At 45.2% G+C, this 21,464-nt stretch overlaps 1 protein-coding gene across 7 annotated transcripts in view; it reads left to right on the top strand.

The window, feature by feature from the left end:
* The window catches only part of LOC139381351 (ribosome binding protein 1a), a 42,367-nt gene that overhangs the window by 17,638 nt on the left and 3,265 nt on the right, over nucleotides 1-21,464 (top strand). The window contains exons 4-24 of one of the 7 annotated variants that reach the window (XM_071124815.1): nucleotides 27-555; nucleotides 4,563-4,720; nucleotides 5,164-5,286; nucleotides 5,907-6,059; nucleotides 6,208-6,326; nucleotides 8,653-8,806; nucleotides 12,230-12,347; nucleotides 14,692-14,873; nucleotides 15,219-15,253; nucleotides 15,342-15,420; nucleotides 16,031-16,068; nucleotides 16,200-16,281; nucleotides 16,386-16,423; nucleotides 16,640-16,712; nucleotides 16,948-16,985; nucleotides 17,199-17,334; nucleotides 19,256-19,345; nucleotides 19,840-19,932; nucleotides 20,520-20,591; nucleotides 20,703-20,783; nucleotides 21,137-21,229. In XM_071124815.1, the coding sequence (XP_070980916.1) occupies nucleotides 27-555; nucleotides 4,563-4,720; nucleotides 5,164-5,286; nucleotides 5,907-6,059; nucleotides 6,208-6,326; nucleotides 8,653-8,806; nucleotides 12,230-12,347; nucleotides 14,692-14,873; nucleotides 15,219-15,253; nucleotides 15,342-15,420; nucleotides 16,031-16,068; nucleotides 16,200-16,281; nucleotides 16,386-16,423; nucleotides 16,640-16,712; nucleotides 16,948-16,985; nucleotides 17,199-17,334; nucleotides 19,256-19,345; nucleotides 19,840-19,932; nucleotides 20,520-20,591; nucleotides 20,703-20,783; nucleotides 21,137-21,229 (2,484 nt within the window). Of the gene's footprint in view, nucleotides 1-26; nucleotides 556-4,562; nucleotides 4,721-5,163; nucleotides 5,287-5,906; nucleotides 6,060-6,207; nucleotides 6,327-8,652; nucleotides 8,807-12,229; nucleotides 12,348-14,691; nucleotides 14,874-15,218; nucleotides 15,254-15,294; nucleotides 15,421-16,030; nucleotides 16,069-16,199; nucleotides 16,282-16,385; nucleotides 16,424-16,639; nucleotides 16,713-16,944; nucleotides 16,988-17,188; nucleotides 17,335-19,255; nucleotides 19,346-19,839; nucleotides 19,933-20,519; nucleotides 20,592-20,702; nucleotides 20,784-21,136; nucleotides 21,230-21,464 lie in introns of all 7 variants that reach the window. The other 6 variants (XM_071124814.1, XM_071124810.1, XM_071124811.1 and 3 more) reach the window with 6 other exon arrangements.

Here is a 21,464-nt window from a genome sequence, read left to right as displayed (position 1 = left end):
TGAAATGTATTATTCTAATCATTAAGGTATCTGAGAAGAAGAACCGTGGTAAGAAGAAAGATGACAAGCCCAATGGGAAGCTGCCAGAATCGGAACCAGAGGAGGTCCCAGTGGCCGTACCTGAACCAACCCCAGCCCCAGAAAGAATCACTGCTCCTGCCCCAGCCCCAGAAAGAGCCACTGCTCCTGCTCCTGCCCCAGCCCCTGAACCAACCACTCACCCTGCTCCAGTTCCCACTGCCGTAGAGGCCCCACCTGCCCCTGCACCAAAGGAGAAGAAGAAGAAGGAGAAGAAGGTGGCTAAGGTAGAGCCAGCTCAGGTGGCCACCACCCCCATTGCCCCCTCCAAGCCTGCACCAGTCCTGGAGGCTGTCACCAAGGAGGTCCCTGTGATGGCAGTGCCCCCAGTGGGCTCCCAGCAGACTGCAGCCAAGGCTCAGGAGGCCAGGGCTCAGGAGGCCAGGGCTCAGGAGGCCAGGGCTCAGGAGGCCAGGGCTCAGGAGGCCCAGAACCCTTCTAAGAAGAAGGCATCTTCCAAGAAAAAAGCTGAGTCTGGTAAGGAAGCTTGGTCTATTTTCAAGTAACTTTTGGCTGCCACTCAAAAACAGAGCAACAGAGCAATGCATACAAAGATTTGAGGCCAATTTCATTATGACACATTTATTAGGTGTTAGTCTGTGAACAAAGTTGAAATGAAAAAATTGATGGTCAGGATTACAGGATGCCAAGGTAATGTTTTTCTCTATTCTGGTCCAGTTAAAGGATGATTCAGTTACATTTAGATCTGTGGGCCATACTTTTTTAATAGCTAGCTCAGAGTATGGGCTTTCCAATAGTTTATATGTTACAGAGGTAGTCTGTTTACAAATTCCATAATTGGACAGGTTGACAGCTGGGTTTCCCATGGAACTCCATAGGCCAGCATAGCTGACTTAAGTAAAAAATAAAATTATAAAATGCATCTTTCAGATCTTGGAATGTCCTAAAATCATTACTGTCCATGATATCGCCGATACTGCATTGGGGCGATGTGAAAGGCCGTCCTCTTGATCGCAAGGCATTATTAATATTGGCGTGTGGGCATGCCTTTTAGTTTCCTAGTTGCATTTTTTTTCAATTTTGTGGAAAATAGAAATGGTTTGAGCAATAATAGGGACAAAGCGTAGTTTACATTAAGAGATATCAATGAACACCACCGCTTCCAGTTCCATTTCTAACTAGTAGACTATTTGATTTAGAAAAATGCCTCCTGGATGCTGATTGACGCAACGCAGAGTGCCTGGACACAGCCCTTAGCCGTGGTATATTAGCCATATATCACAAACCCCCGAGGTGCCTTATTTCTGTTATAAACTGATTACCAACGTAATTAGAGCAGTAAAAATAAATGTTTTGTCATACCCGTGGTATACGGTCTGATATACCACGGCTTTCAGCCAATCAGCATTCAGGGCTCGAACCACAGTTTTATATCAGACAATATACCATGGGTATGATGCAAAACTACTTGTTTACTGTTCTAATTACGTTGGTAACCAGTTTATAGTAGCAATAAGGCACGTCAAGGGTTTATTGCTTAATTGTATAATAGGCCGGACTATATACTATCTGCAGAGAGACTTGTGCTCCTACACTGCAGAACAAAGCTCAGCTGTTTTCTCTGTGGTGGACTGATTAGAATGAGAAATTGGTGTGCTCAGCTGAAGTATGTCGTAACACAGTGTTTGGGTGCCGGGTTCAAAAGGTATACACTGGAAGAAAGAAAAACCTGCACTCACTGAAATATTCTTTAAGTTTTCATGTCATTTTTTTAGCAGCACATGTCAGAGCAAATGGACACGTTTCGGCGGCATCTGACGAAGGCTGCCGTGGTGGACTCTGATCTTAGCCAGTCTAACTGGTTGTGGTCTGGTCGAAAGACTACTACTGCACACACATGGTCAGGGCCCAAGGCCTCTGTGTGTGTGTTGGGTTGTGTGTGTGTGTGCCACCAAAGTGCAGCTACTACAGCTGCACAAGAACAACAGTACCACAAGTACAGTACCACAAGTACAGTAGTTTCTCCTAGGGTTGTAAAATTCCAGGAACTTTCAATAAATTCCATGGTTTTCCCAAAATCCCTGTTGGAGGAATCCTGGAATCAGAAGGGAATAAGCAGGAAATCCAGAATCCTCCAACCAGGATTTCTGGAAAACCAGGGAAGTATGTTGTCTGTCTGTAGATGTCATTCTTCCTTATATGGGTTGTGTTTTTGTGACTGACAGACAGACCAACACAGGAAGTGAGGTAACTGCTAGCTAGGCTGTTAAAAACATATCTTTCTGTTTTTAATGAGTGGAAACGGTAGTCTAGGCAGGAACTACTTTAGCCAAAACACAAGCACTACTGTAACACTCTTACTACAACAATGACAATGTGTGTGTGGTAGCCTGTTCAATTCTCAGTCTGTTATTGGCTGCAGTGGGGCCCTCCTGCTCAGTTTGTGCATGTGTATGTGTGCACAGCTCTGGCCTTGTTGTGTGCTAGCTGACAAAGCCTCTCAGTAACTCAGACAATAGGGAGTTTCTCTGGTGCCACAGGGGCTGTGTCTGCCTGGTACCACTCTGCCCTCTCAGCCAGGGGTTCAGCTGCCCAGTTCCCACCCATTCTGCCCTGAGCCATGGGAATTTACTCATATATTAAGCATATTAGACATACAGTTGAAGTTTGCATACACTTAGGTTGGAGTCCATTAAAACAAATTTTTCAACAACTCCACAAATTTCTTGTTAACTAACTATAGTTTTGGCACATCTACTTTGTGCATGACACACACATTTTTCCAACAATTGTTTACAGACAGATTCTTTCACTTATAATTCACTGTATCACAACTCCAGTGGGTCAGAACTTTACATACACTAACTTGACTGTGCCTTTAAACAGCTTGGAAAATTCCAGAAAATGTAATGGCTTTAGAAGCTTCTGATAGGCTAAGTTACATCATTTGAGTCAATTGGAGGTGTACCTGTGGATGCATTTCAAGGCCTACCTTCAAACACAGTGCCTCTTTGCTTGACATCTTGGGTAAATCAAAAGAAATCAGCCAAAAATTGTAGACCTCCACAATTCTGGTTCATCCGCAATTTCCAAAGCCTGACGGTACCACGTTCAAACAATAGTACGCACGTATAAACCCCATGGGACCAAGCAGCCGTCATACGCTCAGGAAGGAGGCGAGTTCTGTCTCCTAGAGATGAACGTACTTTGGTGCGAAAAGTGCAAATCAATCCCAGAACAACAGAAAAGGATATAGTAAAGATGCTGGAGGAAACAGGTACAAAAGTATCTATATCCCCAGTAAAACGAGTCCTATATCGACATAACCTGAAAGGCCGCTCAGCAAGGAAGAAGCCACTGCTCCAAAACTGACATAAAAAAAGCCAGACTATGGTTTGCAACTACACATGGGGACAAAGATCATACTTTTTGGAGAAATGTCTTCTGGTCTGATGAAACAACAATAGAACTGTTTGGCCATAATGACCATAGTTATGTTTGGAGGGAAAGGGGGGAGGCCTGCAAGCCGAAGAACACGATCCCAACTGTGAAGCACGGGGGTGGCAGCATCATGTTGTGAGGGTGCTTTGCTGCAGAAGGGACTGGTGCACTTCACAAAACAGATCGCATCATGAGGGAGGAAAATTATGTGGATATTGGAGTGGCCATCACAAAGCCCTGACCTCAATCCTGTAGAAAATTTGTGTGCAGTACTGAAAAAAGCGTTTGTGAGCAAGGAGGCCAACAAACCTAACTCGGTTACAACAGCTCTGTCAGGGGGAATGGGCCAAAATTCACCCAACTTATTGTGGGAAGCTTGTGGAAGGCTACCCAAAACGTTTGACCCAAGTTAAACAATTTATAAGCAATGCTACCAAATACTAGTTGAGTGTATGTAAACTTCTGACCCACTAGGAATGTGATGAAAGAAATAAAAGCTCAAATAAATAATTCTCTACTATTATTCTGACATTTCACATTCTTAAAATAAAGTGGTGTTCCTAACTGACCTAAGACAGGGAATTTTTTACTAGGATTAAATGTCAGGAGTTGTGAAAAACTGAGTTTTAATGTATTTGGCTAAGGTGTATGTAAACTTCTGATATCAACTGTATTTAGCCTTCATTTATTGCCTTTTACCCCACAAACACCCCACGAAGACAACTGATAGCTGCCAAATATCAACCAAACCTAATAGAGTAGAATGCCCTACTAGGCTGCCCACAGTGCCCAGTTCCCTCCCCTGAGATTGTGAGAACTCACAATCTTACGATGGCAGGCATACTGTATCAGACAGTAGGAATATTCAACATGGCCTTTTACCCCTTAACTTCCCAAGTTCTGCCAACATTGTATTCCTGTGCACAGTAACTGCCCTTTTGATGAGTGCTTTTCTCAGTAGGGAAGGATGTTTTATTAATAGCTATGATTTCCTCTCCTTACTTGTTGCATCTGACTCTCTAGGTGCTTGTGTAATATGTATATGTAATAACATCTCTCTCCCTGTCGTGCTCTCTGTTTAGCCATACCAGTGGACTCTGGTCTGGATTCCCCCCTGTACCTGCCCTACAGGGCCCTGGTCTCTACCGTTAGCAGTATGGTGATCAGTCAGGGAGAGGCCCAGCGCCTCATAGAGATCCTGTCTGACAAGGCTGGCATCAGACAAGACACCTGGCAGATGGTATGACCTGTGGCGGGGGATGGGAGATACTGTTGGGGGGGGTGGTGGAGAGGGGTGATATGAAATCACTCTGGGGAGGAGGACATCATGCATGACATCGTGGTATGACCCGGGATGGGTGATACCATTGTGGCGTTGAAGGGGGGTTGACAAATGTAAGGCTTGAGTTGGAGGGTAGGGAATCCGGCAGGGCATATAATACAATCTGGTCAGGACTGGATGGGAGATGTCATTTGAGGGGGTTTGTCCTGGGAGTGTGTGTGATGTGGGGGGGTGGTACTGCATGGGACGGGAGAAACCACTGGGAGGGATGGTGACACTGACACACGTCATGCATGAGGAGGATGGGTGATTGGTCAGACACTCACAAATACACTACAGTTTTTTTTTTATTTTGATATTGATTGTGACTAACTTCCTGTGTGTGTGCGCATGCTACTCAGGCTACTCAGAAGGGCGACCCGGTGGCTGTGATGAAGAAACAGTTAGAGGAGAATCAGAAACAGCTGGCAACTCAGCAAGAGGACGCCACCGCAGCCAAGAACAGACTGAGGGAACTCACCAAGGTAACACGCACACACACAATGCGCAGGAGTGTGTCACGGCAGCCAAGAACAGACTGAGAACTCACTGGGGTAAAAAAAAACACATTCTCACACATTGAGAATATCTCTGAAAATACGACTTATTTAACCACATAACTAGAATCCCCTCCCATGGATGAGTTGAACAATTGTTTACCACTGTTGTCTGTGTGTAGGAGCCAGGGTTGGGGTCAATTCGAATTGAAGTCAGTCAATTCAGGAAGGGATTTGGAATTTCACATGAAATATTTTTCATGTAGGAGCTGTCTGACAGTCTGTTTCTCTCCTCCTTCTGTAGGAGCTGTCTGACAGTCTGTTTCTCTCCTCCTTCTGTAGGAGCTGTCTGACAGTCTGTTTCTCTCCTCCTTCTGTAGGAGCTGTCTGACAGTCTGTTTCTCTCCTCCTTCTGTAGGAGCTGTCTGACAGTCTGTTTCTCTCCTCCTTCTGTAGGAGCTGTCTGACAGTCTGTTTCTCTCCTCCTTCTGTAGGAGCTGTCTGACAGTCTGTTTCTCTCCTCCTTCTGTAGGAGCTGTCTGACAGTCTGTTTCTCTCCTCCTTCTGTAGGAGCTGTCTGACAGTCTGTTTCTCTCCTCCTTCTGTAGGAGCTGTCTGCTGAGAAGTCCAAGGTGGCCAGTGTGGAAACCAGGCTGAGTTCCCAGCTCTCGTCCAGGGAGCAAGAGATGATCGCTCTGCAGGCTCGGATGCAGGCCTCCTACCAGGACCACGTAGCACAGACACAGAAACTCACCGCTAAGGTACTGTATATAGAATAGAATGCAGGTCTGTCTCTGTCTGTCAGCTTCTGTCTTTTTCTCATTTGAATTCAGTGTACTTTAAATTAGTTATGTAAAGATTTCCAAAGCATTCCAAAACTTTAAGTCAAAAGTCCCTCCCTACTCTCAGGTCATCAGTCTTCAGGAGCAGTTGGAGTCAGGTCCCACTGCACAGCTGGCTTGTCTGCAGCAAGAGAACTCCATCCTCAGAGATGCCTTGAACCAGGCCACAAGCCAGGCAGAGAGCAAGTAGGTGTCTGTTCTTAACCTAAACCCTAACCCCTAACCCTGAACCAGGCCACCAGCCAGGCAGAGAGCAAGTAGGTGTCTGTTCCTAACCTAAACCCTAACCCTGAACCATGCCACCAGCCAGGCAGAGAGCAAGTAGGTGTCTGTTCCTAACCTAACCCCTAACCCTGAACCAGGCCACCAGCCAGGCAGAGAGCAAGTAGGTGTCTGTTCCTAACCTAAACCCTAACCCCTAACCCTGAACCAGGCCACCAGTCAGGCAGAGAGCAAGTAGGTGTCTGTTCCTAACCTAAACCCTAACCCTGAACCAGGCCACCAGCCAGGCAGAGAGCAAGTAGGTGGGTTCCCGGCCCCTGTCCCAAAACGTTTTAGTATTTGCCACTATGAAGAATACGTTTAGTTTTGAGAATGCAGATGTAAATTCGTATGGAACACAGTAAATTAGGATTACTAGGTCTAGGATTAGTGTCTGACTAAGAGACTGTCTACTGTGAAACCTGCTCCGAGGTACACTACATGGCCAAAAGTATGTGGACACCCATTCAAATGAGTGGATTCTGCTTTTTCAGCCACACCTGTTGCTGACAGGTGTATACAATCGATGAGGCCATGCAATCCCCTCAGTTCACTGGTCACGATGGCAACACCCACCCGTAGCACGCGCTCCAGCAGGTGTATCTCACTGATCATCCCTAAAGCCAACACCTCATTTGGCCGCCTTTCGTTCCAGTTCTCTGCTGCCTGTGACTGGAACAAATTGCAAAAATCGCTGAAGTTGGAGACTTTGATCTCCCTCACCAAGTTCAAACATCTGCTATCTGAGCAGCTAACCGATCGCTGCAGCTGTACATAGTCTATCTGTAAATAGCCCACCCAATTTTACCTACCTCATCCCCATACTGTTTATATTTATTTACTTTTCTGCTCTTTTGCACACCAATATCTCTACCTGTACATGACCATCTGATCATTTATCACTCCAGTGTTAATCTGCAAAATTGTAATTATTCGCCTACCTCCTCATGCCTTTTGCACACAATGTATATGGACTCTTTTTTTCTACTGTGTTATTGACTTGTTAATTGTTTACTCCATGTGTAACTCTGTATTGTCTGTTCACACTGCTATGCTTTATCTTGGCCAGGTCGCAGTTGCAAATGAGAACTTGTTCTCAACTAGCCTACCTGGTTAAATAAAGGTGAAATAAAAAATAAAAAAATAAAATAAAATAGATAAACATTGGCAGTAGAATTGCCTTACTGAAGAGCTCAGTGGCTTTCAATGTGGCACCGTCATAGGATGGCACCTTTCCAACAAGTCAGTTTGTCAAATTTCTGTCCTGCTATAGCTGCCCCAGTCAACTGTAAATGTTGTTATTGGGAAGTGGAAATGTCTAGGAGCGACAACGGCTCAGCTGCGAAGTGGTAGGCCACACAAGCTCACAGAACGGGACTGCCGTTCTGTGAGCGTAACAAGTAATAATCGTCTGTCCTCCGTTGCAACACTCACCATCAAGTTCCAAACTGCCTCTGGAAGCAAAGTCAGCACAACGGCTTCATGAAGTGGGTTTCCATGGCCGAGCAGCCGCACACAAGCCTAAGATCACCATGCGCAATGCCAAGCAGTGGTGTAAAGCTCGCCGCCTTTGGACTGGAGCAGGGTAAACGCTTTCTCTGGAGTGAATAACGCTTCAACATCTCTGTCCAACGGATGAATCTGCGTTTGGCGGATGCCAGGAGAACACTACCTGCCCAAGTGCATAGTGCCAACTGTTACGTTTGGTGGAAGAGGAATAATGGTCTGGGGCTGTTTTTCATAGTTCGGGATAGGCGCCATAGTTGCAGTAAAGGGTGATCTTAACGCTACAGAATACAATGACATTCTAGACTATTCTGTGCTTCTAACTTTGTTTCAACATGACAATGCCCCTTTGCACAAAGTAAAGTCTATACAGAAAATGTTCATGGAGATAAGTGTGGAAGAACTTGACTGGCCTGCACAGAGCCCTGACCTCAACCCCATCAAACACCTTTGGGATCAATTGGAACGCCGACTGCGAACCAGGCCTAATCGCCCAACATCAGTGCTCGACCTTACTCATGCTCTTGTGGCTGAATGTGAACAAGTCGCCACAGCAATGTTGTAACATCTAGTGGAAAGCCTTCCCAGAAGAATGGAGAATGTTATAGCAGCGAAGGGGGGACCAACTACATATTAATGCCCATGATTTTGGAATGAGCTGTTTGACGAGCAGGTGTCCACATACTTTTAGCCATGTAGTGTATTTTCCTGACTGACCAGGCCTCCCTCTCTCTTCTCTCCTCAGACAGAATGCAGAGCTTGCCAAGCTGAGAGAGGACTGTGCCAGACTGACCAAGGAGCTGGGGGAGAGGAGTGAGAGCCTTCAAGCTGATGAGAAGGTCAAGAGAGGGCTGGAGACTAAGGTGTCTTCTGTAGAGAAACAACTTACTCTACTGCAGGTAGGACTGGAAAACACAGACGCACACGGACGCGCACATGCACACGGACGCACATGCACACGGAGTACAGGCCTCGGTGTAACGCTCATTCCTTCGACGATAAACGCGAATCCAACCATCACCCCGGGTTTAGGTTAGGAACATCACCCCTGAACCAGTCCTGTCTTGCCGGTGATGTCTGGTGAGGACCTGCCTTACAACAGGCCTACAAGCCCTCAGTCCAGCCTCTCTCATCCTATTGCGGACAGTCTGAGCACTGATGGAGGAATTGTGCGTTCCTGGAGTAACTCGGGCAGTTGTTGATGCCATCCTGTACCTGTCCCGCAGTCGTGATGTTCGGATGTACCGATCCTGTGCAGGTGTTGTTACATGAGGTCTGCCACTGCGAGGATGATCAGCTATCCGTCCTGTCTCCCTGTAGCTCTGTCTTAGGCGTCTCACAGGAATTGTGAAAAACTGAGTTTAAATGTAATTGGCTAAGGTGTATGTCAACTTCCGACTTCAACTGTACATACAGTAGAACCAACAACACGATATACAGAAAATAAGGAACTTTGATGGGAATGCACCCGTGTCCAAAGTTATTATTTGCCCGCCAGAAAATGTTCCAATTTGTGCAAGACTGCGCAAATATCTGCATACTTGATCTGCGCAAACATTGGTGAAATGCGTGGGCTCTCCTCGAAGAGAAGTTTGTCCGGCTCAGTAAAGCCTCAAACATAAATTGTCCACAATGCTGAAAAGGGCTACTTCTGTGTAAATTGAATCAAGAGGCGGAACACACCTCAATTCAAACTTTTAGAAAATACAACTTAGAAAATTATTTTGACAAGTTGAAACACAGCCTATAGATAATTAGCAGGCAGCGCGTGTTAACTGTACTGTTGCGTAATAATCACATTTTGGAACAGTGAGTGCATTCTGACATTACGTGCATAAAACAACTCACGCTGGGGGTGACCATTAGAGATATTTGGAACTCACGTATGAAAAGGTTAACAAAAACACATCATTTTTCATACACAACATAAAGGATGGAGACTTCGTACATGTAGTGTGCATATACTTTTCAAGTTACAGTATTTCTTTATAACATTTTTAATGACATCACAAAATAACCAAAATGACCGTCTTTAGATCACCTCTGACCATTTAGATCACCTCTGACCATTGGGGCGGCAGGGTAGCCTAGTGGTTAGAGCGTTGGACTAGTAACCGGAAGGTTGCAAGTTGAAATCCCCGAGCTGACAAGGTACTAATCTGTCGTTCTGCCCCTGAACAGGCAGTTACAGGCACTGTTCCTAGGCCGTCATTGAAAATAAGAATTTGTTCTTAACTGACTTGCCTAGTTAAATAAAGGTAAAAAAATATATATATATATATTCCCCACGTTCTATATTAGAAATATTGTTCCAGTATTCGCTTTAGAACGTGTTAGAGTTTCAGCGAGAAACGTCTGTGAAACAAAGGCACATTCCTGTGTGAATTTGGAGAGGGAGAAAACTGAACGTTCTAATCCCTGATTTACTGTCAACCCACCACCAGTCTGGCTGAAGTCATCTACTACAAAGCTGATCCGACCCATCTGGATCCTCATGACATAGTATTGCACTAGATTTAGCTAGTCTGTTGTAGGAAAATGTTATTAGGAATCCAAGGAATCCAATATATCCAAGGGTATGTTGAACTACACCCTAGTTCTAGAACTGCCAGTTTGCAGTTTGCCTTCGCCTTACCCACTGGCTTACCCACCCCACTCCTCTAAAATCTTAGCTACGGGCTAAAATCTTAGCTACCCCTCTAAACCCTTACCCTCCGGCCGGTCCCCCACCCCTCTAAACCCTTACCCTCCGGCTGGTCCCCCACCCCTCTAAACCCTTACCTTCCGACTGGTCCCCATCCCCTTTACAGCCTTACCCTCTGGCTGGTCCCCCTCCCCTCTACAGCCTTACCCTCCGGCTGGTCCCCCACCCCTCTAAAGCCTTCGCTACCGGCTGGTCCCCCACCCCTCTAAAGCCTTCGCTACCGGCTGGTCCCCCTCCCCTCTAAAGCCTTCGCTACCGGCTGGTCCCCCACCCCTCTAAAGCCTTCGCTACCGGCTGGTCCCCCTCCCCTCTAAAGCCTTCGCCACCGGCTGGTCCCCCTCCCCTCTAAAGCCATCGCTACCGGCTGGTCCCCCACCCCTCTACAGCCTTACCCTCTGGCTGGTCCCCCTCCCCTCTACAGCCTTACCCTCCGGCTGGTCCCCCACCCCTCTAAAGCCTTCGCTACCGGCTGGTCCCCCACCCCTCTAAAGCCTTCGCTACCGGCTGGTCCCCCACCCCTCTAAAGCCTTCGCTACCGGATGGTCCCCCACCCCTCTAAAGCCTTCGCTACCGGCTGGTCCCCCACCCCTCTAAAGCCTTCGCTACCGGCTGGTCCCCCACCCCTCTAAAGCCTTCGCTACCGGCTGGTCCCCCACCCCTCTAAAGCCTTCGCTACCGGCTGGTCCCCCACCCCTCTAAAGCCTTCGCTACCGGCTGGTCCCCCTCCCCTCTAAAGCCTTCGCTACCGGCTGGTCCCCCACCCCTCTAAAGCCTTCGCTACCGGCTGGTCCCCCTCCCCTCTAAAGCCTTCGCTACCGGCTGGTCCCCCACCCCTCTAAAGCCTTCGCTACCGGCTGGTACCCCACCCGTCTAATGCGCCTGTGATGCGGCTGGGTCTCTAATGGCCTTGAAATCATAGAGCTGTGTGTTGACCTGGAATGCAGCCACACAATAATGGGGCTGAATGACTAGCTGGCTGGCAGGTTGGTTGCTGACTGGTTGGCTGGCTCACGGGCTGACTGATTGGCTGGCACCAGATGGAATGTGTGCTATGTGCCCAAGCAAAGTTTAAAACATTACTAGACACCAGCTGTGTTTAGGCCATTCGGTAAATCCTAAGTGTGTGTGTGTGTGTGTGTGTGTGTGTGTACGTACTATTATGGGGTCAGTGAGTCAATGTTTTACTTCCTGGCAGTCAAGAGTTCATGTTAATTAATAATTTAATTATCATGTCCTTCTGGACCAGTTACGAGGTTTATCAACAGAATGTTACATGCCTATTAGTGAATATACACATGTCACTATCATTAGCCCTCCAGATTTTAGTATTTCTCTCTCACACACACACCAGTTGTATACCTATTACTAAGTCTCTGTAGCTGGATAATAATGTTGTAGATATGTTTTGTATTTAGCCTCTGCTGCCCTCTGGTGGTTAGTAACATACAATGCGCCCCCACCCTTCATCCTCAGGCCAGACCCTGGGAATAATGTCATACTGTTATAATCATAGAAATACAATCTCATTCTAGTTGTGGTCATATCTTACCCTGAGCATGCTGTCACAATACTTACTGTAGTATTACAGAATATTAAAATATGTCTTACTCTACCTCAGGCCAGCCGTGTAGAGAGTGAGCAGGTGCTGCAGAGGAGGCTGGAGGAGGTTAGTGAAGAGTTGAGGAGTTCACAGAGCACCCTGGAGAAAGCCCAGCAGGACGCTACCTCCCTCTCAGGTAAGACATTCACGTTTCGGCCATGTTTGTTCGAATTCCAGTGGACTAACCAAGTATGAAGCGAAAATGCTCAATTGAAGTCAATGTCAATGTCAAACTTTCCGCAAATTCGACCATTAAATTGAACCGTCAGATTAAATAAACCGACCAAAAGAAGAAATCGGAATAGATATAGTCACGTTATTTGACTGCCAACCTTAACCAATTGTATTTTATTCTTCAAAATTGCAGTGAATAAGATCTATTGATTGAACAGCATTAATCAAATTTGATTTGTCACATGCGCCAAATACAACCTTACCGTGAAATACTTACTTACAAGCCCTTAACCAACAATGCAGTTCAAGAAATAGTTACGAAATAAACTAAAGTGATTATTATATGTATTTTTTATATATACTAATCTTAAAGTAGCACAAGAAAATTACATAACAATAAAGAGGCTATATACGGGGTACCGGTACATAGTCAATGTGCGGGGGCACAGGTTAGTATAGGTCATTTGTAAATCGACTATGCATAGATAATAAACAGCGTGTAGCAGCAGTGTAAAAACAAAGGGGAGCGTCAGTCAATGTAAATTGTCCGGGTGGTCATTTGATTAATTGTTCAGCAGTCTTATGGCTTTGGGGTAGAAGCTGTTATTAAGGAGCCTTTGGGTCCTAGACTTGATGCTCTGGTACCGCTTGCCGTGCGGTAGCAGAGAGAACAGTCTATAACTTGGGCGACTGGAGTCTTTGACAATTTTTTGGGCCTTCCTCTGACACTGCCTAGTGCATATAGGTCCTGGATGTCAGGAAGCTTCGCCCCAGTGATGTACTGGACCATATGCACTACCCTCTGTAGCGCCTTACGGTCAGATGCCAAGCAGTTGCCATACCAGGCGGTGACACAACCGGTCAGGATGCTCTCGATGGTGCAGCTGTAGAAGTTTTTGAGGATCTGGGGCCCATGCCAAATCTTTTCAGTCTGTACTGAGGGGGAAAAGGTGTTGTGGTACCTCTTCACGACTGTCTTGGTGTGTTTGGACGATGATTGTTCGTAGGTGATGTGGACACCAAGGATCTTGAAACTCTCAACCCGCTCTACTACAGCCTCGTCGATGTTAATGGGGGCCTGTTTGGCCCGCCTTTTCCTGTAGTCCACGATCAGCTCCTTTGTCTTGCTCACATTGAGGGAGAGGTTGTTGTCCTGGCAACCATACTGCCAAGTCTCTGACCTCCTGCCTATAGGCTGTCTCATCGTTGTCGGTGATCAGGCCTACCACTGTTGTCAGCAAACTTAATGATGGTGTTGGAGTCATGCTTGGCCACGCAGTCGTGGGTGAACAGGGAGTACAGAAAGGGACTAAGCACGCACCCCTGAGGGGCCCCAGTGTTGAGGATCAGCGTGGCAGATGTGTTGTTGCCTACCCTCACCACCTGGGGTCTGTCCGTCGGGTAGTCCAGGATCCAGTTGCAGAGGGGGGTGTTTACTCCTATGGTCCTTAGCTTAGTGATGAGCTTTGTGGGCACTATGGTGTTGAACGCTGAGCTGTAGTCAATGAACAGCATTTTCACATACAGTGGGGCAAAAAAGTATTTAGCCACCAATTGTGCAAGTTCTCCCACTTAAAAAGATGAGAGGCCTGTAATTTTCATCATAGGTACACTTCAACTATGACAGACAAAATGAGAAAAAAAATCTAGAAAATCAAATTAGTATTTTTTTTAAATGAATTTATTTGCAAATTATGGTGGAAAATAAGTATTTGGTCACCTACAAACAAGCAAGATTTCTGCCTCTCACAGACCTGTAACTTCTTCTTTAAGAGGCTCCTCTGTCCTCCACTCGTTATTTGTATTAATGGTGCTCATAGTCAGTCATGAGTGCATTCGGGAACTGATAACAAGTTCAAACAGGTGCCATTAATACAGGTAACAGGTGGAGCCATGAAAGATTGTGTTTTGAGATTGTGTCATCTGTGGAGCTTGTGTTTCCGGCATGATGGTGTTGACGTGAGCCTTTCATGGCTACCGCCGTGAGTGCTACGGGGCTGTAATTAGGCAGGTTACCATCGCTTTCTTGGGCACAGGGACTATGGTGGTCAGTTTGAAACATGTAGGTATTACAGACTCGGTCAGGGAGAGGTTGAAAATGTCAGTGAAGACACTTGCTAGTTGGTCTGCGCATGCTTTGAGTACACAGCCTGGTAATCCGTCTGGCCCCGCAGCTTTGTGAATGTTGACCTGATTAACGGTCTGGCTCACATCGGCTACAGAGAGCGTGATCACAGTCGTCCAGAACAGCTGATGCTCTATAAATATATAGTTTGTAGTGAGTTTTATCTGCCATCCCCCCCCAGACATCCAGGTCCATCTGGGCAGGATAGAGGCTGATCTGAAAGAGCGTAGTGCCCAGGTGGAGGCCCTAACAGCCCAGCTGGAGCAGACCGAGCTGGAGAAGGGACAACTGGAGGGTCAGGTAGAATCCATCAACGTCCTGCTGGAGGCCAGCCACAACAGAGACGTGGACGAGGACACGGAGGTGAGTTGTCAGATTAGGGTTAGGGTAAGCGCCTAGACTGCTCCCAACCAGCACTTGCACACTCTGCGTGAGCCAGTGCTTACTAGTGCCAGAGAGGTTGTTAACTGAGAGACTCAAAATGCGATGACTTTCTGTAAACACTCATGATGAAGATTCAGAGCAATGTCAATGGCAAATTTGTTCAAAAAGTATTTGCAGGAGGTAATCACAAATTGAGTGTCTGTTTCCAACCTCTCTGGTGCTAATGAGCAATGGCTTGTCCGGAGATGATGTGGTGGTGAAAACCATGCTATCAACGTTTTTTGGGGGTCCACTTCTGAATTCATGTTTATTTATGTTTTACAGGGTAACTCCACTGAGTTGGAACAGCTAAAGAGCAGGTATGGTTTTGATAATCTGTCCCTCATAATTCTCTTTATAGATGTGGAGTTGGTCTTTTCTCAACAACACCAATCATTTATCTTCCAGTCTTCAGGACAGAGACAGTCAGTTGGCATCACTCCAACAGGAGCTGAAGCATCTCCAAGAACTGAAACAGGAGGCTTCTGTAAGTATTCTCTATTCTGTTTTTATTGTGCTAGCTAGTTGGATGGCCATGGCTAACTGAATCCATTATTTCTCTATTGATTTCCTCTCTAGGTTTTTTCCTAGGTTCCTGCCTTTCTAGGGAGTTTTTCCTAGACACCATGCTTCTACATCCTGCATTGCTTGCTGTTTGGGGTTTTAGGCTGGGTTTCTGTACAGGGCTTTATAAACACATTTATTTGATTGATTTCCGAGCTGAATCAGTTAGTTCTCTCTTGATTTCCGAGCTGAATCAGTTAGTTCTCTCTTGATTTCCGAGCTGAATCAGTTAGTTCTCTCTTGATTTCCGAGCTGAATCAGTTAGTTCTCTCTTGATTTCCGAGCTGAATCAGTTAGTTCTCTCTTGATTTCCGAGCTGAATCAGTTAGTTCTCTCTTGATTTCCGAGCTGAATCAGTTAGTTCTCTCTTGATTTCCGAGCTGAATCAGTTATTTATGTTTACTGAATGTATTTGGACATTTCTAGGCAGAATTGTATCCATTGGGAGGAGACATTTGGTTTCCAAAGTGGGGTATTGAGAACCATAATGTTGTCTTTTTATCTTTCCTTATCTTCTTACTCTGTCCCGGCAGGCAGTCGCTACAGCTGAGACCGAGAGCCCACCTAACAGGTCTGTCTGGAGCAAGTCCACTGCTATTTCAGTTTAAATCACCCATTTGAAGCTGAAACTATGTCACCAACTTTGTTAAATTCTGCTATTATGTACCTGAACATCCTTATATGCATCTCTCTTCATTTCAGTGAGGAAGCAAGCCTGGTGACATCACTTCAGGAAGAACTGAAGCAGCTTAAAGAAGAGATGGAGCAACTTAAAAACTCTCCCGTAAGTTTCTTTGAGCTAAAAGCGGTACATTTCTATATTTACACGACAGCTTTTCCATTATGAATATTGACATGTTTTCTCAAAGTTGACTGCTTTTTTGTCAGGCTGATGTCACTGGAGAGACGGAACAGCTACTCAACAGGTGAGTTATGGTTTTATTGAAACCTAGTTTCAGAAGAATATACTTAATAGAAGGGACAGAACATTGTCTTGACTGGGACTGTTAGTTCTAGTAATTCTAGTTATATGCCTTGTGCTTACTTGGATCAACAACAAACAAAAAAGATATGTTTCAATACAACTTCATTACAACACACCATTGCCTAATGCTGGTTAACAATGTGGTCCTTCATTCCAGAATGAAGGAGAGAACGAGCCAGGAAGTGAAGCAACTCAAAGAAACATCAGAGCAGGCGCAGAGCCGCACTGCTGTAAGTGTGCCATTCCTCTCCTACAGTCACCTACAGTTAACCTAGTCTGGTCCCAGGCCCATTTGTGCTGTTTCACCAATCTCCTATGGTCGTTTGGCATGACAACAACCATAGGAATTGGCAAGACCGCACAAACAGATCTGGGACCAGGCTATAGTTGCCCTTCTTGTGTATCAACTTGATCTGTACTACTGTAGGATATAGTTATCTGAATTCCTGCTTTATGTTTCAGCAGTCCGACAACACCGCAGAACTGGCGGTGCTACAAACCAGGTACAAAAAGCCTTGTTCCTTACCAAACCCATTGATTTTAACTTGGTTTTTCCCTTGTGGAATATCAAATCAAACTGTATTTGAAGTGTCTTTAAAATCGTAAAACAATAGAAATGTTGATTTAAAAGCTATATGGAATATTTGCTTTTGGCTCTTCTATATAAAAAGGATACTAAAGTAAACTGTGTTTCTGGCCATCTGGTTGTTTATTAGTCTGGCAGAGAGGGACGCTATGATGGCATCACTACAGGTGGAGCTAAGGGAAGCCAGGGACCAATCGCAGAAGGTACAGGAGACCCTCGCTCAGGTCCAGCAGAGCCAGGAATCAGAGCCTAGCACAGAGCTGCCGGTAAGACATGATGTTCAAATCTGACTGAGCCATGATCATAACTTGATTGGTTTGGTCTGGTCTGACAGAAGTCATGGGGCCCGTTTATGAAACGTGTAGATAGAAATAGGCTTTGTCGAACAAATGTGCCTCTCTGACATGTAGGATAAGGAATCATGTCTGCTCTATTCACGGCAGTTCTATATGGAATGTATGACAAAGATTGGCTACCGGACATATCCCTGGTTATGTAGTCAGTATATTATGTACACTGTATATAATGCTTAATATACAGTACCAGTCCAAAGTTTGGACACACCTACTCATTCAAGGGGTTTTCTTTATTTTTTACTATTTTCTACATTGTAGAATAATAGTGAAGACAAACTATGAAATAACACATATGGAATCATGTAGTAACCAAGAAAGTGTTAAATAAATCAAAATATATTTGAGATTTGAGATTCTTCAGAGTAGCCACCCTTTGCCTTGATGACAGCTTTGCACACTCTTGGTATTCTCTCAACCAGCTTCACCTGGAATGCTTTTCCAACAGTCTTGAAGGAGTTCCCACATATGCTGAGCACTTGTTGGCTGCTTTTCCTTCACTCTGCGGTCCAACTCATCCCAAACCATCTCAATTGGGTTGAGGTTGGGTGATTGTGGAGGCCAGGTCATCTGATGCAGCACTCCATCCCTTTCCTTCTTGGTCAAATAGCCCTTACACAGCCTGGATGTGTGTTGGGTCATTGTCCTGTTGAAAAACAAATGATAGGCCCACTAAGCGCAAACCACATTGGATGGCGTATCGCTGTAGAATGCTATGGTAGCAATGCTGGTTAAGTGTGCCTTAAATTCTAAATGCATCAGACTATCACCAGCAAAGCACCATCACACCACCACCTCTATTCTTCACGGTGGGAACCACACATGTGGAGATCATCCGTTCACCTACTCTGCATCTCACAAAGACACAGAAGTTGGAACCAAAAATCGCAAATTTGGACTCATCAGATCTAATGTCACCTGTCTAATGTCCATTGCTCATGTTTCTTGGCCCAAAGCAAGTCTCTTCTTCTTATTGGTGTCCTTTAGTAGTGGTTTCTTTGCAGCAATTCGACCACGAAGGCCTAATTCACGCAGTCTCCTCTGAACAGTTGATGTTGAGATGTGTCTGTTACTTGAACTCTGTGAAGCATTTTTTTGGGCTGCAATTTCTGAGGCTGGTTGCTCTAATGAACTTATCCTCTGCAGCAGAGGTAACTCTGGGTCTTCCTTTCCTGTGGTGGTCCTCATGAGAGCCAGTTTCATCATAGTGCTTTGATGGTTTTTGCACTGCACTTGAAGAAAGTTCTTGACATTTTCCGAATTGACTGACCTTCATGTCTTAAAGTAAAGATGGACTGTCATTTCTCTTGTTCTTGCCATAATATGGACTTGTTTTGTTTTTTTACCAATAGGGCTGTCTTCTGTATACCACCCCTACTGTGTCACAAACAAAACTGATTTGCACAAACGCATTCAATTACACAAATTAACTTTTAACAAGGCACACCTGTTAATTTAAATACATTCCAGGTGACTACCTCATGAAGCTGGTTGAGATAATGCCAAGAGTGTACAAAGCTGTCATCAAGGCAACGGGTGGCTACTTTTAAGAATTTCCAATATAAAATATATTTGGATTTTTGTTTCACACTTTTTTTGGTTACCACATTATTCCATATGTGTTATTTGATAGTTTTGATATCTTCACTATTATTCTACAATGTAGAAAATAGTTTTAAAAAATAAAGCAAAAACCTGGAATGAGTAGGTTTGTCCAAACTTTGACTGGTACTGTATATCGTTTGTCTGCTTTTACCTGTAAGCCAGAGCACCACAGAAAAATATCACATTTGTAGAAAATGTAATGGTGGTGACTGTGGTGTTTTGATTCCAGGAGCTGTTGGAGAAACTTAAGGAAGCAGAGGACAGCCACGGGACACTGCAGGCAGAGTGTGACCAGTACAGAACAGTCCTGGCTGAAACGGTGAGTACCTACAACAACCCAACACGCCCAGTTGGTTTACACATCGGCATATCTAGATCCCTCAAATTAAAATCTGGCTCTTGAAACCAGTTCCACTGCTTTTTTCATTATTCCCTCTAATTAGGGACTGATTTAGACCTGGGACATCAGGTGGGTACAATTAATTCTGGTAGAACAGAAAAGCAGCAGTATTTTGGACCTCGTAGTGTAAGATTTGAATACCCCTGCTCTAGATAAACTTAAAAATGGGCCTACAACATAAGACAATTACATGTTTGTGTGAGTGAGAGATGGGTGTAAATGGGGGATAGATCTACTGAATTTATCACCCAAAACCTGCATCTATAAAAATTTGACCTCAAGCAAAACCTTCTCTTGCATAAAAATACAAGTGTGTGAGTGGGCGAGAGAGCGAGTTGTGGTCTACAAGATTTCATCCTGCAAAATTTCAAATACAGAAATACTCACACAATCATGTGTCTGTCTCTCCACAGGAAGGAATGCTGAAGTGCCTTCAGAAGAGTGTAGAGGAGGAGGAGCTGGTGTGGAAATCCAAGATTGCTGACTCTGAGGACCAGTTGAAGAAGGTGAAGAAGCAGTGTTTTCTCTCCTCTCCAACTGTAATATTGTGTCCTCTCTCGTGCTCTTTGTGTGGCCCTGCAGTGTATTAGTGGGCGTGGCCAATGTTGCAGTCTCCGACCCAACATTTTTAAAGCCCTTTTCTTGGCCAAGAGACAATGTTTCTGTTTGAATGCAAATTTCCTGAAATTCTTCACATTTTGCCATTGCTTATGCTGTGTTCTTATGCTGTGTTTTTATGCTGTGTTCTTATGCTGTGTTCTTATGCTGTGTTCTTATGCTATCTGAGTGACTCAAACATTATGACACAATCAATGGGGGCCCCATGCCAGGACATATTTTAGATTCTCTCTGACTGTCTAGTTTTTATTGGTGATTGTTACTTCTGAAAGATGATTTCATTTAAAAAATATATAGCTCTATATACCAAAACCAGATAAATATATTCTCTACATAGTCGTTTAAGTTTACACTGAAAACATTTACATCCCGAAAATGACCACAAATGTATTTTTAAAAAGCACCCCGCCACTGCTCAATGATTATTGGGGAAACACTGCCATGTTCTAAACCACACCCTCTCTACTCACACTAGGCCCTGGAACAAGTGCACACTCTGAAGGAGACTGCAGAGAGCTTGAAGGCAGAGAACCAAAGCATAGAACAGGTATAAATATCAGGCTGATTTCAACTACAGTCCAGTAGGTGTGTCGTGCTGTACTGGTACTGTCTGTACTGAATTCTAAGTAATGGAATCCTTACCCTCCTCTCCCTCCAGCTGAAGGAGCAGTTAATGCTGTTGGAAGCCCAGTTGGAGAAACAGTCCGAGACCGCCCCGACAGAGGAGGAAATGGCACCGGTACACATCTACATCCATACAGTACACCATAGGTACACTAGCTATACACATCTACATCCATACAGTACACCATAGGTACACTAGCTATACACATCTACATCCATACAGTACACCATAGGTACACTAGCTATACACATCTACATCCATACAGTACACCAGGTTTTGGGACTGGGGAAAATAGGGAATGGGAATCAATCCCCACAAGGTTAGTTAAACAAGACTGTGTGTGCTTGCACCTGTCTCCTGTGGTCCTGACAGGAAATGCAGTGGGCTGCCTGTTGAGGTCTACTTAGTATGTATCACAATTCTCCCCCTCCCCTCTTGTCCCTAACCCTTGGAGCTTCCTTTTCCAGGTCAGAGGTCAGCTGAGCGAGGCGATGATGTGTGCTCAGAGCCAGGAGGTAGTCCCTGAAACCAGGGCACAGAACAGCCAATCAGAGCCTGAGGTCAGAGTGCACCGGAGGTTATCGGTCATGGGGCATCCTTCACTGCTTGTCTGTTCTACTGGGGGGGTACTAGACTTTCTGGAAACTGGTCACTGGACAGCAATGGTTACCACAACCAGGGAATAGAGAGATATACAAATACTACTGGCTGATGTCATGACCATAGACAGCAGCCAGAGGTTTTAAAATGTTCTAGTAATGGCAGCCATCTTGGCATGTCATAAATAGGGACTAA

Source organism: Oncorhynchus clarkii, chromosome 23, assembly GCF_045791955.1.
Source record: "Oncorhynchus clarkii lewisi isolate Uvic-CL-2024 chromosome 23, UVic_Ocla_1.0, whole genome shotgun sequence".
NCBI classification, from domain to species: Eukaryota; Metazoa; Chordata; class Actinopteri; order Salmoniformes; family Salmonidae; genus Oncorhynchus; species Oncorhynchus clarkii.
The sequence above is the reverse complement of the archived record's forward strand: the minus strand, read 5'-3'. Positions and strand labels throughout refer to the sequence as shown.